The 17270-nt window shown below is 43.9% G+C and overlaps 1 protein-coding gene across 7 annotated transcripts in view; it reads left to right on the forward strand.

Moving 5' to 3' along the window:
• The window catches only part of ttc28 (tetratricopeptide repeat domain 28), a 1007267-nt gene that overhangs the window by 798159 nt on the left and 191838 nt on the right, over positions 1–17270 (forward strand). For all 7 annotated transcript variants that reach the window (XR_011356152.1, XR_011356153.1, XR_011356154.1 and 4 more), the window contains exons 15-17: positions 1461–1640; positions 6502–7222; positions 10961–11085. Coding sequence is in view for 1 of the 7 variants with exons in the window: in XM_069932874.1 (XP_069788975.1) it covers positions 1461–1640; positions 6502–7222; positions 10961–11085 (1026 nt within the window). In the remaining 6 variants the exon portion in view is untranslated. The remainder of the gene's footprint in view (positions 1–1460; positions 1641–6501; positions 7223–10960; positions 11086–17270) is intronic.

Consider the following 17270-nt stretch of genomic DNA (forward strand, 5'->3'; position numbering starts at 1 on the left):
CTCTCCGTGATGAAGTCACGTGGTCCGAAGCTGCATGTAAATGGAAATTGCCTGTATCATTTTATTTATAGGTTATAAGCATTAAAGTATCATTGAAAATGTGGAACTCTGGGGACATCTAAAGCACACAGAAATCAACCAGGCACATGTCAGTGTATTTTAGGGATTAAACACCATTATGTTGTTGATGGCTCTTGCTGCTGGCAGAGAAAGTAGGCTGACATTATGCTGGCTGGTTCTTGGTAGACGGCATGCCCTGCAGTAAGCTGCTGCTGCTTGTCACCTCCGTGCCTTGCAAAGGGACCTGAGACTGCCTGCGATGGTATATTTAGCAGTACAACATACGGGTTTGGCATCTGTGGGCAGTTGGCAGAGAGGAGCCCTCCAGAATAATTGCTGGTGCTTGTAAACAATATGTCAAAAAGGAGAAGAGTCGTATGAGAAGGTGGGCTCCCAGGGCACATATTTGTCAGGGCGGCTGACCCCTTTGTCATAGTCTGTAATGAGCACACCAACATGATGTGCCGGGGTATTCAAAATCCTTCCTGGTGGTGGGGGTGGGGCACAGAGGAAAATTAAGCAACTCTCTGCTGCTTTATTATGTTGCTCTTGTATCTTAAATTGTTGTGATAAATTAACAACAAAAAAAACAAATGCCAGGTTTGTGCACACCATGAAGAATATTGAATGCAAAAACACATCTGCCACATTTCTTCTATTCTCTCAAGGTGTTGATACAACGTAATAGCTGCATCAAATAACTGCGGCTATAAATATGTCCAACTGTTACAATTAGCCTCAATTTATGGCAGTACAATGAACAGCTAACCAGACAAATAAAACTTCACAAAATTGAGAACCTTCTGCTGCGGATGGTGTTTGAAAATGTTGAAGTGCTTATCTATCCTGTTATTCTGTAATTATTTGAGTGCCTTGACATCAAGACAGTGGGGAAAATAATTTGATATATAGAACTAAAGCAAAAAGCTTGGGATGCTGTGAATCTGAGCAGGCTGGAAATTTACAATGGAACACTTCAACCCAGCATTGGTGATCGTGGTGGCACCCTGGTCTTCTTATTCTTTCCCCCTTATTTCCCCCTTGTCTTCCTCATTGTTGCATTGGAGTGTATGAGAAGGGATTGACATTTTAATGCTTTTATTTGAAATCCAGCGAACGGTACAGGAATCATAAAACTACTGTGGCACTTGCATCTTCTGAGTCTAAGCGACTCATCCACAGGTTGGTTTTGAGATTTAGCAGTTGAGTTGCAGAGAGACCGTGAATGATGCCAGTTTGTGCAATCCTGCTTGGAAGAAGCCCTGGGTGATAATGTTGTGGACAAGAAGGAGGAAGTGATTATTACACTGTGAATGTCTAATTCTAACACTGTCACTCGTGAAAAATTAGGACTACTTTATTATTTTATCTGAATAACAATATTTTTCATTGCCCTTCAGGGATTAATGCATTCCAGTGGACCTGTTGGCCGACACCATCAGCTTGTGCTGGTCCTGGAAGGGGAACTCTATCTCATTCCTTTCGCGCTACTGAAAGGAAGCTCCTCGAATGAGTACCTCTACGAACGATTCAGTATCATCGCTGTTCCCTCAATCCAGGCCCTCCAAGCAAGTCCTAGGGTAGGAATTTGTCAAAACTCTTGACTGTGATTTCCCTTCATGAATGAAAGTTTTCAATAAAGTTTGTTATGTAAACAATGAATCATGATACGTGTTCCAAACCAATGACTTATCCATAGTTTCCGTGTGTTTTGACAACTGTTTTATCTAAAATTTTCAGTTTTCTTTTAATTCTTTCAAACCAATACAGTAAAATCCCTATTATCCAGAATTCAAGCCACCAGCAAAAAAAATTGCGGAAAATAAAAGGTAAATACGAAAGTTTCAAATTGGCACCCCCAGTGGTCAGTTGCAATCAAGCAGAGCACAATCTCAAGCAACCGGCAAATTCACTTACCCAGTATCTACCAATCCCTAAAGATGTCGGATACTGGGGGTTTTACAGTATTATCTTCACCTTCTTTTCTTTGGCTTGGCTTCACGGACGAAGATTTATGGAGGGGGTAAAAGTCCACGTCAGCTGCAGGCTCGTTTGTGGCTGACAAGTCCGATGCGGGGCAGGCAGACACGGTTGCAGCGGTTGCAGGGGAAAATTGGTTGGTTGGGGTTGGGTGTTGGGTTTTTCCTCCTTTGCCTTTTGTCAGTGAGGTGGGCTCTCTTGAATCTCAGTACTGATCCTGAATGAATTCTCTTCCCTCCTCCCTTATTTATGTTAATTTCTGCTACATACATCATTTCCAGGTTTGTATGTATTTGATAATGTTTGTATTCCTGGATCATGTCTTGCATCTCATGACTGACATTGCTTGCACTTCTGTTCCCTAGCACCAAGCCCGATCAGAGGTCTATATCCCCACTAAGGACAGCAGTTCATCCACATCCTTCCTTATAAATCTATATCAATTCTTGAATTTGCTACCTAGGCTTTATGCTTTGGGGAATGAGCATTTCTCAACCTCATTAACTGCCTTGACATTAAATGCCTCCGGATGGGACGATTGACTCTCACTTGAGCCTCTTATTAACTTTACCCAAACTTATCTTTACTCCCTGTATGGCTTTCCTCTCTTCATTTTGTTTCACTCAATTGATATTGCCTTATCTTCATACTACTTTACTTTGGCTTGGCTTCGCGGACGAAGATTTATGGAGGGGGTAAAAAGTCCACGTCAGCTGCAGGCTCGTTTGTGGCTGACCAGTCCGATGCGGGACAGGCAGACACGATTGCAACGGTTGCAAGGGAAAATTGGTTGGTTGGGGTTGGGTGTTGGGTTTTTCCTCCTTTGCCTTTTGTCAGTGAGGTGGGCTCTGCGGTCTTCTTCAAAAGGAGGCTGCTGCCCGCCAAACTGTGAGGCGCCAAGATGCACGGTTTGAGGCGTTATCAGCCCACTGGCGGTGGTCAATGTGGCAGGCACCAAGAGATTTCTTTAGGCAGTCCTTGTACCTTTTCTTTGGTGCACCTCTGTCACGGTGGCCAGTGGAGAGCTCACCATATAATACGATCTTGGGAAGGCGATGGTCCTCCATTCTGGAGACGTGACCCATCCAGCGCAGCTGGATCTTCAGCAGCGTGGACTCGATGCTGTCGACCTCTGCCATCTCGAGTACCTCGACGTTAGGGGTGTGAGCGCTCCAATGGATGTTGAGGATGGAGCGGAGACAACGCTGGTGGAAGCGTTCTAGGAGCCGTAGGTGGTGCCGGTAGAGGACCCATGATTCGGAGCCGAACAGGAGTGTGGGTATGACAACGGCTCTGTATACGCTTATCTTTGTGAGGTTTTTCAGTTGGTTGTTTTTCCAGACTCTTTTGTGTAGTCTTCCAAAGGCGCTATTTGCCTTGGCGAGTCTGTTGTCTATCTCATTGTCGATCCTTGCATCTGATGAAATGGTGCAGCCGAGATAGGTAAACTGGTTGACCGTTTTGAGTTTTGTGTGCCCGATGGAGATGTGGGGGGGCTGGTAGTCATGGTGGGGAGCTGGCTGATGGAGGACCTCAGTTTTCTTCAGGCTGACTTCCAGGCCAAACATTTTGGCAGTTTCCGCAAAGCAGGACGTCAAGCGCTGAAGAGCTGGCTCTGAATGGGCAACTAAAGCGGCATCATCTGCAAAGAGTAGTTCACGGACAAGTTTCTCTTGTGTCTTGGTGTGAGCTTGCAGGCGCCTCAGATTGAAGAGAGTGCCATCCGTGCGGTACCGGATGTAAACAGCGTCTTCATTGTTGGGGTCTTTCATGGCTTGGTTCAGCATCATGCTGAAGAAGATTGAAAAGAGGGTTGGTGCGAGAACACAGCCTTGCTTCACGCCATTGTTAATGGAGAAGGGTTCAGAGAGCTCATTGCTGTATCTGACCCGACCTTGTTGGTTTTCGTGCAGTTGGATAATCATGTTGAGGAACTTTGGGGGACATCCGATGCGCTCTAGTATTTGCCAAAGCCCTTTCCTGCTCACGGTGTCGAAGGCTTTGGTGAGGTCAACAAAGGTGATGTAGAGTCCTTTGTTTTGTTCTCTGCACTTTTCTTGGAGCTGTCTGAGGGCAAAGACCATGTCAGTGGTTCCTCTGTTTGCGCGAAAGCCGCACTGTGATTCTGGGAGAATATTCTCGGCGACACTAGGTATTATTCTATTTAGTAGAATCCTAGCGAAGATTTTGCCTGCAATGGAGAGCAACGTGATTCCCCTGTAGTTTGAGCAGTCTGATTTCTCGCCTTTGTTTTTGTACAGGGTGATGATGGTGGCATCACGAAGATCCTGAGGCAGTTTACCTTGGTCCCAACAAAGCTTGAAAAACTCATGCAGTTTGGCATGCAGAGTTTTGCCGCCAGCCTTCCAGACTTCTGGGGGGATTCCATCCATACCTGCTGCTTTGCCACTTTTCAGTTGTTCGATTGCCTTATATGTCTCATCCAGGGTGGGAACCTCATCCAGCTCTAGCCTTAGGGGCTGTTGAGGGAGCTGGAGCAGGGCGGAATCTTGGACTGAGCGGTTGGTACTACATCCTGGTGCGAGAAAGTGACAAACAAGATGTGCTCCACACCAGGGTCATGCCTAGCGCGGAATGCCACACTGACCACCGGCTGGTTCGCTGCAAGCTCAACCTTCACTTCAAGCCAAAGCCCAGGAACAATAAAGCCCCCAGAAAGAGGTTCAATGTTGGAAAACTGCAGTCAGACGAAGCGAGAGGAAACTTCCAGGCAAACCTCAAAGCAAAGCTCGACGATGCAACCCGCCTCACGGACCCGTCCCCTGAAACCCTCTGGGATCAGTTGAAGACTACCATACTGCAATCCACTGAAGAGGTACTGGGCTTCTCCTGCAGGAAAAACAAGGACTGGTTTGACGAAAACAGCCAGGAAATCCAGGAGCTGCTGGCAAAGAAGCGAGCTGCCCACCAGGCTCACCTTACAAAGCCGTCCTGTCCAGAGAAAAAACAAGCCTTCCGTCGCGCATGCAGCCATCTTCAGCGCAAACTCCGGGAGATCCATAATGAGTGGTGGACTAGCCTCGCCAAACGAACACAGCTCAGCGCGGACATTGGCGACTTCAGGGGTTTCTACGAGGCTCTAAAGGCTGTGTACGGCCCCTCACCCCAAGTCCAAAGCCCGCTGCGCAGCTCAGACGGCAAAGTCCTCCTCAGCGACAAGATCTCCATCCTCAACCGATGGTCAGAACACTTCCAATCTTATCTTCATAATTCTTTGCTAACCCTACAAGATTGACTGTTTTCATGTACAAAATCTGGGAGTATATTTGTAGCATAAATAATATTTACCTTCAATTTCTCTTGTAAATTTTAGAAAGCTTGCACAGATGTGTTGGTGAAGATCCAGCCTTTCTTGGCTACAGAAGATACCAAAAAGCATGTGAATTGCAGAGAAATTAGACTTTTAAAAAAAGTATGTGAGGATGGTAAAAATATCTTGGAGAAGAACACGTATGATGATCATTGCCTAGAAATTCCAGTGCATCCTAAGGAGTGTGCCAGACTACCACACTTTGTAATTAAAGTTGTGATCTCTGATGCTCCACTTAGTGGCAGGTTACAGGATGGCTGGTATTTATCACCCTGGTTTTTTTGTGCTGTGAGAGGAACAACATGCTGGTGGTGGGGTGGTGGTTCGGAGGTGGGGCAGTGCGGCAGACGATGGTGTGGCCATTGGAACTCTGCAGTTGGGAAGGTGGTGGGAGGTGAACGTAGATTGGAATGTTGGGATGGTAAAATGGATCAGGACTGACCTTTCAGGAGAGAACGTAGGCGAAACAGAACAGAACTTCAAGACAAGGAGGTTGGTGACTTGCTGGAGTTAGCTAAGGTACCTTGAAAATAAGTTCTGCACTGGGAAAATCACATTGTCCTGGAAATGTACTGGAGCAACTTGGACCAAGTTCCACTGCAGCTCCTAAAAGGAGCACCACATGGACAATGGTGAGCTCCTCATAAGGAAGTCACATTGGGTGGGCAAGGAGAGTGTGCATTTGGATGTGATTGGTCAGATTTCTGGAATAACGGAGGTAGTAGTTATCATGTTTCACATTCTGAATTTGCTTTTTGGGTACACATCTTCAAATGTTGCAGTTCTTTTCTGCCTATTTCATGGAACATTGGTGGCATAGTTAGTGTAGTGGTTCATGTGATGCTATTACAGTGTCACCAACCCAAGTTAGAATCTGGTGCTGTCTGTAAGGAGTTTGTATGTTCTCCCCGTGACCTGTGTGGGTTTTCCCTGGGTGCTCCAGTTTCCTCCCACCCTTTTAAAAAAAAATGTATGGGATTATAGGTTAAATGGGTGGCATGGGTTTCAATGGTCAGAATCAGCTTCTACTGTGTTATAAATAAATTTTAACATTTAAAAAAAATGTAAAATTTAGTTTAAAATTCAAAGTTTGAATTTAATTATCTGCATTTGTATTTTGTTCTACACAGTCCCACCTTCGGAAGAATATCCCAATGTGTAGCTCCTCTACCTCCATGGCGGCTGTGGTAGGTAATCCCAAACTGCCGTCAGCCGTTATGGACCAGTGGCTCTGGGGACCAATGCCTTCGGCTGAAGAGGAGGCCTACATGGTTTCAGAGCTGCTTGGCTGCCAGCCCCTTGTTAGCAGTGCTGCCACCAAGGAGAGAGTGATGAACATGCTCAGTCAGGCAGAGTGCGTTCATTTCGCCACCCACATCTCCTGGAAACTTGCTGCCTTAGTCCTTACACCAAATAACGAAGGAAGCACCTTGAGTGGAAAGAGTTCCTTGGGAAACAGTTACACTATTCCAGAGTCGCTGAGAATGCCAGACGATGCGAGTGATGCGGAGAGCATCTCTGACAGTCCTCCCCTGCAAGAGTTTTTATTGACAGCTGCTGACATATTGGATTTGCATCTATCTGTTAAGCTTGTAGTTCTTGGCTCCTACCAGGAATCTAACAACAAAGTAACAGCGGACGGTATTATTGGACTGACACGAGCTTTTTTAGCTGCTGGAGCACAATGTGTTTTGGTTTCCCTTTGGCCAGTGCCCATGGCTGCATCCAAGATGTTTGTGCACACATTCTACTCTTCTCTGCTCAATGGAATGAAATCTAGTGCAGCTCTTGGAGAAGCCATGAAGATCGTCCAGAGCAGCAAGCAATTTGCTCATCCTTCAAACTGGGCAGGTTTGTTCAAATATACCATTAAATGTAGAACGCGACAGCAGTACAGACCCTTTGGCCTTCGATACGGTGCTGATATATATATATATATATATATATATATTCCCACTAAAAAATAAGACGGATAGGATCTGGGGGTAAGGGGTTTAAAAGGTTTGAACTTGCAAGTTGTTCCATTCCTTTGACTTGGGTGTGAGTCACCTCATTTGTGAAATTGGTGTAAAGGCTGAGAACCTCAACTGTGAAATTAAAGCAGGAAATGCTGATGCCACTCAGCAGGTCAGGCAACATCCCTAAAAAGAGAAATGGAGTTAGTATTTTGAATCAAAGACTCTTCAGTCAGAACTGACGAAGGGTCTTTGACCTGAAACGTTAACTTTGTTCCTCTTTCCACAGGTGCTGCCTGAGGCTGAGTGTTTGCAGCATTTCCCTTCTGAAAGAAGACTTGTCAAGCCATTCCCTACTGAAGTGCTGTAGGGTCTTGCTGTTTCAGCTTGTGATTCAGCAAGTGTAATCACTGCAGCCAGGTCTTAAAGGGACATGCCATCAACCATTGGGTGAACTCTTATTGTAGGAATTGGTGCGGCAGTGATGGATAGGAAAGGGACCTGGACAGGAGATGAAAAATAGTATGTGGTTGTGTGAAATAGTGGAACCATGGAGGATTATAACCAGCCAGCCATGGGAAGCAGTAACTAGGGATGCCTGTACATTGCCAATAAATGCCTGAAATTCAGTGAAGCTTCTAATGTCAGTATGTGTCTGTGCTCCTTTTGGTTGAAAGACAAAAAGCTGAAGTCTGTTCTTGTGTGTGGGTTTTTTGTTTAGTACTCTTTCTGCAGTAGCAGAGAGGATTAAACACGATGGTAAGTCTGAGATCACGTCAGCAGCCTGCAATGGACCTGAGGCATGGAAGCTGAGTATGACTGGGATCTTGATCTCCAAGAGCTAAACAGTTAAAGAAAATGTGAGCCTATATTTGAGATGTGGAACATCGCAAGTCTCAGGAAGAACAAAGAATGCTGTTGTGTGTTGGCCTTTTAACTAGCTCAGATGGGGAAAAGAGTTTCGTTAAATCGTGCATAATTAAGAACTATAATTTTTCAGAAATAAGGTTGACAATCTCACAAGAAATTTTGTTTGTTTGATGCACCACTGCTTACATCAACTGGTTTTTTTTAATGATTAAAGTTGCCTGGGGTGATGCAAACTCTTGTCAGAAATTGAGAAGTAGAATTTCCAGATGGGCTCAATATTATTCTACTCCGGATGAAACAGAGCATTGGTAGATCTGGGGGAAGAAATTAATCCACTATATTAAATACAAAGTTGGTTGAGACCGTCAAATGAAATTGGGTGGAAAGTAAAAATAAATGACGATTTCCATTGCCTACTTTTTTCTTGAGGGAATCATGGAACAATGGAAGAAAGAAATTGAGAGCTCGATTGTACTGGAAGAAATTGGTCTCATTTTGCACAATTTTATTTGAAAACCTTTGTCAAGAGTGTAAAGAATTAGCCAGTAAGGAGAGTTATGTAAATGAGGTCCCAGTACTCCCCATAAGCAACTGTTTATTGTGCCCCGTGTCCCAGTGGAGTTTTGATTACCCAACATTTTCTGTTACCCAGCTTTGTGGTGGGTGAGAGAGAAATGTGCCCATTTCTAATTGAGATTTCACTGACTGGGGGCAACAGTAATTATAAATCAGGTCAGTTTGCTGCTGGGAAATCAGACTAATGACAATGAAAAGGATATAAAACCAACCATTCGAATCTTTATCAGAAGTGGTGCATGTTACATTGAGGTTATTGGCAAGGAGGAAGTACCTTTGAAAAATAAGGAGTGACATTTATTTCCACTGTTAATGTTTTTCATCATTATTGATGTTCCTTTCAATGAACTTAGTGCTTAATTGAAACTGTTGCTTCACCAGGTTCCAGAAAAGTTTTCAGTTTGCCCACAATTGTTGATCTGGGCACCCTTGGTGATCCAAGCCTAAGTTACCCTCAAAATTGTGCAAGATAAATGTGGCTTTAGGATAGGACAGGGTCTCGGGGGCTCCCAGATGACAGCACCATGCAGCGGGGGGCACAAGTGGAGAGGAAAAAAAAATAAAGGATAGGACAGAAAAAAGAAGTTTAAAAAATGACAATGTGGAACAAAACCTGAATCGAACCCACCCACTTCCTGTTCCAAGGAACGAAAGTCAAAGGGGTATGCAATCATCTCATTCATCGGAGGAATGTAGATTAATTAACTTATATAATTAAGTTGCTTGTCTTCATTATCAGTCATTCTATGTTTCACTCCTGTTGTCTAAAATCAGACTCTCTGAGTTTCAAGAAACACGGAAGGGGAAAGGAAGGTGTGAAATGGACAAAATGATTCCCTTTGAATCTGTGCCAGGAGGAGAAGGAACTCTTCCTCCTTTCAGAATGTTTCCCAATAAACCCCTGTGTCCTTTCCCCATCCCATCACCTGCCTTCTCCCAACCATCCCACTCTGTCTTCTCCATCCCTTGAGTAAGGTGGATCTCCATCCTGACCATCACCCATGTAGTGACAATTTTCCCTTCACGGATCAGTTCTGCCATCACATTCCATCCCTCTGCAGGTGGCACCACCCAGCCTGCAAGCAGTCACATTATCTCTAAATCTCTCCAGATCCATGATGAGATTGATTCTTCTTGAATGCCTACAGAGAAAATAACATAGCATGTTTGGAAAAAAACTATACTTCCATGTACCAACCTTAAAAAGTACCTCCACCCCCCAACCCATCCCACACCCAGCTCATACATTTCCTATCAAATAATCAAGTCCCTAGACATTTATTGTTCTCAATTGATTAATTGGATACTACACGCCCTGTAAAAAGAGAAAAGACATGCATTTACATCGCACCTTTTTCCCAAGTTTCAATGCATCACAAACTGCTTTGCAGGCAGGCAATTAAATGCTAAAATAGGCACTGTAGAAAACAGAACAGTTTGAGCACAGTGAGCTCCCAATATGATAATGACTAGACAATCTGTTTTTGTGTTGTTGATTGAGTGTGAACAGTTGTATAGGACACAGGAGACAGCTCCCCTGCTTTTCTCTGCAAGGAGTCTTTCATGTTTATCTTAGAGTGTAGGCACTGGTTTCGGTTAACAAATCATCCAAATGAACATCTCCTGTGGTGGTGCGTGTCTCCAATAGCACAGCATTTGCAGGTCATCGTAGAATTTGTAGTCATGTTCCTGAGGTCAAGCTTAAGATAATATTAGCTTAAAAAATATTTTCCCTTAGAAATGATATGATGCTCCCATGTCATATGGGTGACACAGCCACAATTGCATTATTATGTGAAAGGATTCCTTATATTTTTACATAGAAATTGCACTCATCTAGTATTGTGTTGGGAATGTAACAACTGATTACAGTCACTGCATGGATTTTTATGGCTTGAGTTCTTAGAAAGATTACAACATATTTTATGTGGTGAATTCAGTTGCAGGAGTCACTGTCATACAAAAAAAATACTGTTGTGGTTTATTTTAAGATCACGATTACTCTAAATTATTCTCAGTTTCAACCATTTGTAGTTTATCGAGTTGCCCTGTATGGTACGATCACTGTATGCAATGATTTTCCACTTATTTTGCTTGTGGCCTGGCAATTAATGTCAGTCTATACTGCATAAGTCTGATTATTATATTTATTAAGCATACTTGTTTAAAAGCTACTCTTCTTTTGCAGGATTCACACTGATTGGGAATGATGTTAAATTGAACAGTCCCTCATCTCTCATTGGTCAGGCTCTGTCTGAAATCCTTCAGCATCCTGATCGTGCCCGAGACGCTTTGCGTGTTCTGCTGCACTTGGTAGGTTGAATATTCCATGTATCTGCGAGAATCAATTGGGTAGGAGAAAGGAGGGCTTTTTGTGAAATCTATTTACAATATTGTGAGAAACCGAAATACCTTCACAGATTTCGCTCGAGACAAAAATTGAGAACAAAGAAGATTTATTGTACAACAGTGCAAAGTTGGGTGCATCCCCTTACCATGGGAATACACACACATACTGGGGCTCACCCAACTTTTATACAGTTCATTTCAGTGTAGAGATAGCCCCCCCCCCCCCTTAACATTCTTCTGCCTCCTGGATTGGTTTGGCATTTGGTAATTCTGTCTGCCTACTTGCAGTTTCTGTAAACTTGAAAGACCATGGGGTATCCTGTCTGGGTCGGTCCCATCATGTCATTGTCCTTATTCATGAATCTGCCTTTGTTTTTATTCAAACATCTCAACCCCCAGGAGTTACTAATTCTATATGCAGAATTTTCTAATTCTCTCTATCATTATAAGACCTTTCTTCTATTATTCTTGTGTAACCCTTCCTCACACTCTTATCAGAATTCATCCCTATTCAGCACTTACTTAACTTCCTCTAGTCTAGTCTATTATTCTTTATTTCATTCATACTAACTTTGCTTCCTATAATCTATTATCTCTCACAATCCCTACTTTTTCTTTAGCTACGCTTAGTAAATTCTCAACTGGAAACTTGGTCTTTTTCCCAGCAAGTCAGTAAACGAACTGTAATCTCAGCATCATCAGACGGAGTTCAAGAAACATACATCCTTTGGGTTGTAGTGACCTGACGAAGGGTCCGTTGAATTAAACACTGCACACAAGTCATTAGGCAGGGAAGTTTCATGATGGCTAAAGTAATGAGTCCAACTGCTATAAGGGCTGTGTGTATCCACCTCCAGTCACCAGTAAAAAGTTCAACCGCCTGACCATTGTGACCGTTGTCATCAATCGATCTTCCACAAACGCTGCCCTCAGCAGCTAACAAGTAATCGAGAGCCAGGCGGTTTTGATAAGCTGTAGCTCGTGTCTGTCGTTGTTCTTCAGCCAATAAATCCAAGGCCGTCGCTGTCTGTTTGGTGATAATCTTCAAAATTGCCTGGAGTCTGGTTAAACGGTTTAAATGCCAAACAGCTGTGGTATTCTGGAGCTGCTTGAGCCGTTTACAACTCGAATCCCCCTTATAGTGATTGCCTTTAGCCTTCCGAATGTATTCGTGACCCAAAGGATGATTTACAAGATGCCAAGTTGGGGGGGAGCATTTATTGTTACCTAACCTGTGAGTAGCAGCTTGTCTGCGAGCATCAGCATATATACCCCCTTCATCCCTACTCCAGGTATAGCCCTGACTAATGTTCTGTCTAACATTTTCCCCACCATCTTCTTTGTACCATATTTTTAGCACTCATCTTTTTAATATCTGTAGAGGCCAGGATGCCAACCCAATCCACTCCCCTAGGGCAGGTCTGTTTCCCTGGTCCATGTTGGGATCCTAAATTAAACCATACTAAATAAGGTACCCCACTATGAATAGAGTCTATACCTGTGCCCTGTCTGCATTCTAAAGGTAAACTTGTCCATTCCTCAAAGTAATTATCACCTCTGCTGCCCCAATTCCAGGAGGACTTAATACATTGTGTACAATTGGATGGTTTCCCAAAAATTGGGAACCAGCAGAAAAACAATACAGCAAATAATAAAAATAACACTACAGCAATTTTTCCCGGCGTAGCGTAACTTTCAGACCAGAAGGATGCGAGACTGCACGCCAGGTGGAGGGTGTATTATCAACGTCTTTAGTTCGTGAATTAGCTTGTTTATTGCGTTGTCTGTGAGTCCACCCCTTTTCTTTTGTTCGCACTGCAGTATCTAATCAGAAGTACACAATAAGGGCCGTCCCATATTGGTCTTAGTTTATGGTCTTGCCACGCTTTTACATATACCCAATCACCAGGTTTAACAGAATGAATAGGATAGACCAGGGGTGGGTTTTGAGCTAATAAACCCTTCTGTGGTAAGTCACACAGAGAAGTGGAAAGTCCCTGTAAATATTTAGATATGTACTGGTCATTAGCCTCAGGGGTAGGGGTATCAGTGTAGGATCCCATGTAAGGAAGACCAAACATCATTTCATATGGTGAGACAGCAAGGTCCTTACGAGGAGCTGTGCAAGTCCTAATTAAAGCTAAGGGTAAACATTTAATCCAGGAGAGGCCAGTTTCCTCATGAAGTCGAGTGAGTTGATTTTTCAGGGTCTGATTCATCCGTTCAACACGGCCTGAACTCTGGGGGTGCCATGGGGTATGTAACTGCCAATAAATTCCCAGAATTTTACACACACCCTGGAGTACCTGAGAGGTAAAGTGTGTACCTCGATCTGAGTCAATGGTTTGAATAATGCCATAGCGCGGAATAACAGACTCTAGTAATATCCGGATAACGGTGCTAGCACGAACATTAGGGGTCGGGAAAGCCTCAACCCATCGAGTAAAATGATCCACCATCACCATGAGGTATTTATAAACCCCTATCTTAGGTAATTCCATGAAGTCAATCTGTAGTCGTTGAAACGGGTGTACGGCTATATCGTGACTGCCAGGCATTACCTGGCGCATGACTTTCTTATTCACTCGCTGACAGATTGGACACCCCCGAGTACTTTGCTTGGCTATGGTGTATATTCCTGAGCAATTAAAGGACCGTACAAAAGCATCAACAAGTGCCTGTGTTCCCCAATGTGTCTGCTTGTGGAGCTGATCAATAATCTGACGAGCCAAGGCTTTGTTCAGTACTTGGCGTCCTTCTGCCGTCCACCACAACCCATCGGCAGTTTGACGCATTCCCTGGTCTTTCATATAAACATCCTCTTCCCGTGAAAAGATGGGAGTCTTTTGAACCTCATGTGGGGTGAGGAGTAACAGCTGCATGTTTATTTTTTCTGTGAGTGCAGCCTGTTTGGCAGCTTCATCTGCCCGTCTGTTCCCCTGTGCTTCAGGACTGTCAATAATTTGATGGCCCCGTGCGTGAACTACAGCTATCTCCTCAGGTAACATAAGAGCATCTAAGGATTGAACAATTAAGTTTTCATGGATCAACTTTTGTCCTTTCCCAGTTATCATTCCCCGCTCTTTCCAAATCTTTCCAAAGGTGTGCACTACACCAAAAGCATACTTTGAGTCGGTATAGATTGTGCCCACCTTTCCCTCTAAACCCTGGAGAGCTCTACAGAGGGCATATAATTCACAGGATTGTGCCGACCAATGACCAGGAAGACGACCGGCTTCAATCACAACTCCTTCATTCCCATCCACTATACTATACCCGCTATGACGAATGCCGTCAATGCAGCGGGAAGATCCATCAATAAACCATCTTTCACCCTCCCGTAAAGGTTCATCACTTAAATCATCTCTAATTTTTGTCTGTAAATCTATCACTTCTAAACATACATGCTCTAAATCATTGAGGACAGTATCAGAATCTGGAGAAACCAAGAAAGTGGCTGGATTCTGTTCTTTGTTCATAATCAGTGTCAAATCATCTCTATCCATGAGAATTGCTTCATACTTTAAAATTCTGGAATCAGTAAGCCACTTTCCGGCACGTTGTAAGAGAATGGTGCGGACTGTGTGAGGGGTGTGAACTATCATCGGGGCACCAAACGTAATCTTTCGTCCTTCTTCGACTAAAATAGCAGTGGCTGCAATTGCTTGCACACATTCTGGCCAACCACGACAAACAAGATCTAAAATCTTTGACAGAAAGGCAACTGGTTGTCTAAAGCCTGCCCTCTCTTGCGTTGATACTCCCATGGCCACTCCGTCTTTCGCATTGGTATATAGGTCAAATGGCTTATTTAGGTCGGGTAAAGCCAAAACTGGGGCACTAATAAGAAGCTGTTTCACCAAGGTAAAATCTTTAATCTCCTCTTCCGTCCAGACAACAGTTTCACCCCCTAGAGTCGCAAGTTTATCATAAAGAAATTTGACCAGGCTAGAATAATTCTCAATCCAAATTGTACAGTATCCCACTAAACCAAAGAATTTTCTAAGTTCTCGAGCACTCTTTGGAGGCGGGATCTGCAAAATACCGCATGTTCTCTCTGGACTTATCTTCCTAATTCCTTGACTAACCAGATGACCTAAGTATTTAACTTCAGAATGAACAAATTGTAACTTTGATTCGCTCACTCTAAGACCCTTATTCCCTAGAAAATTCAAAAATTCAACAGTGTTTTGTTTAACCACGTCATTCGTTTTTCCTGTGATTAATAAATCATCAACATATTGTATTAATTGACAATCCTCTCTCCGAGGGGCCTCATCTAGTACCTGTTCTAAAACTTGGCCAAACAAATTTGGGGATTCTGTAAAACCCTGGGGAAGGACCGTCCACCGGTATTGATTTTTCCATCCTGTAAAAGGATTCTCCCACTCAAATGCAAACATGTCCCTACTGTCTATTGCCAATGGACAGGTCCAGAAGGCATCTTTGAGGTCAATTACACTAAACCACTTACTATGGGGATCAATTTTACCCATTATCATTTAGGGGTTAGGTACGACCGGATTACAGGTGAGAATGATTTTGTTTAACTCCCTCAAATCCTGCACTAATCGATAGGTACCATTTGGTTTTTGGACAGGTAAAATTGTGATATTAAAAGGTGACATACAAGGTTCGAGTATACCATCTTTCACCAATTGGTCAATTACTGGCTGCAGCCCCTTTCGGCCAGCCATAGGAATGGGATACTGTTTTCGTCTGATTACTTGGTCAGGGTCTTTTAAAGTAACTTGCAGGGGAGGAACATCTAACCCTCCTCTATTGCCACTTTTTGCCCACTCTAGGATTTATTAGTTCCCGATCCTCCTCTGTTAGTTCATACAATTGAACCCCGATACCTGATCCCTGTGGTCTGGTACCGATAGCCAATTGGTCCTGTAAATCTCGTCCCAACAGGCAAACTCCAGCTTGGGGAACTAGTAAAATATCCTCTGTTATTATCTTTTCTCCCATTTGTATCCTTACATTCTTTAGTATAGGGACCATAAAATCTCTTCCTCCCACTCCCGAAATCATCACTGTCCCTTCTGTTTTAACACCCTCGGGCCGTTGTAAAATACTAGACCAGGCTGCCCCAGAATCTACTAGAAAAGTCATCTCGTCACCGTGGGGTCCTATGCTAAAATTTACCAATGGTTCTCCGTGCAACCCCACGGTATGTATTGATCGCGTCTCCCTGGCTCGCATTGGGCATTCCCTCTTAAAGTGTCCCTCCTTTTTACAATAATAGCAAACTAATGCTCCTGTTTCCCAATTTCTACCAGGGTCTCCACGGGGTCCCAGGGATGGTCGTCGTCCCCGGAATTCTCCTGCCTCTGCTCTGGTCTCTACTTCCCCACCCCTGGCGCTCCTCCCAACATCCAGGAGCTGGCACACAGCTCCAAACATTTCCCTGCTGTCCCTCTACAACTTCCTTGACTGCCTGCATCCAAATCTTAGCCTTTCCTTTCTGTTGATCTTCAGATCTCTGGACGTATGCCATCTGTAAAAGCTGGGTTATTCCCTGTTCATGCCAATTCTCTGTCTTTTGTAATTTCTTCCTGATACCGGGGGCTGAATTAGTAAAGCCCGTCAATACCAACTGTTCACCTGCTGGGGATCCTATATCCAACCCCCCATATTGCAGTATGGCCGCATGCAATCTATTCAGAAATGTAGAGGGGGTCTCCTTGGGGAACCTCAAATGCCTTCTTAAAGTTCTGTCCTTTTGGAACAGACTCCTTCATTCCTTTTATTAGATTAACCCTGTACTCATCCATTCGCGTGCGACCATCATTAGTAGTCTTATCCCAATTTGGGTTCGCCAGGGGAAATTTCGCTTCTCCAGGTATCGCCTCTGGTCCCCCTTGATGTTCCCTATCCCAGACTCTAATCCCTGCCTGGCGAATCATTCCACGCTCATCCAAAGTAAACAGAGTCTTAAAGATAGACATTAATTCATCCCAGGTATATATATTAGGTCCCAAAAATTGATCTAATTGTTCTGCACATCCCTGAGGGTCTTCTATCAGAGAGGTCATTTCCTTCTTAAAATTGTGCACCTCCGTACTGGTCAGAGGCACATTTACGAACCCGAGACCTCCCACATCCCCTCCCAAGGGAACCACTCATAATGGTCTCATCCAGTT

This window comes from Narcine bancroftii, chromosome 4, assembly GCF_036971445.1.
Source record: "Narcine bancroftii isolate sNarBan1 chromosome 4, sNarBan1.hap1, whole genome shotgun sequence".
Lineage (NCBI taxonomy): Eukaryota > Metazoa > Chordata > Chondrichthyes > Torpediniformes > Narcinidae > Narcine > Narcine bancroftii.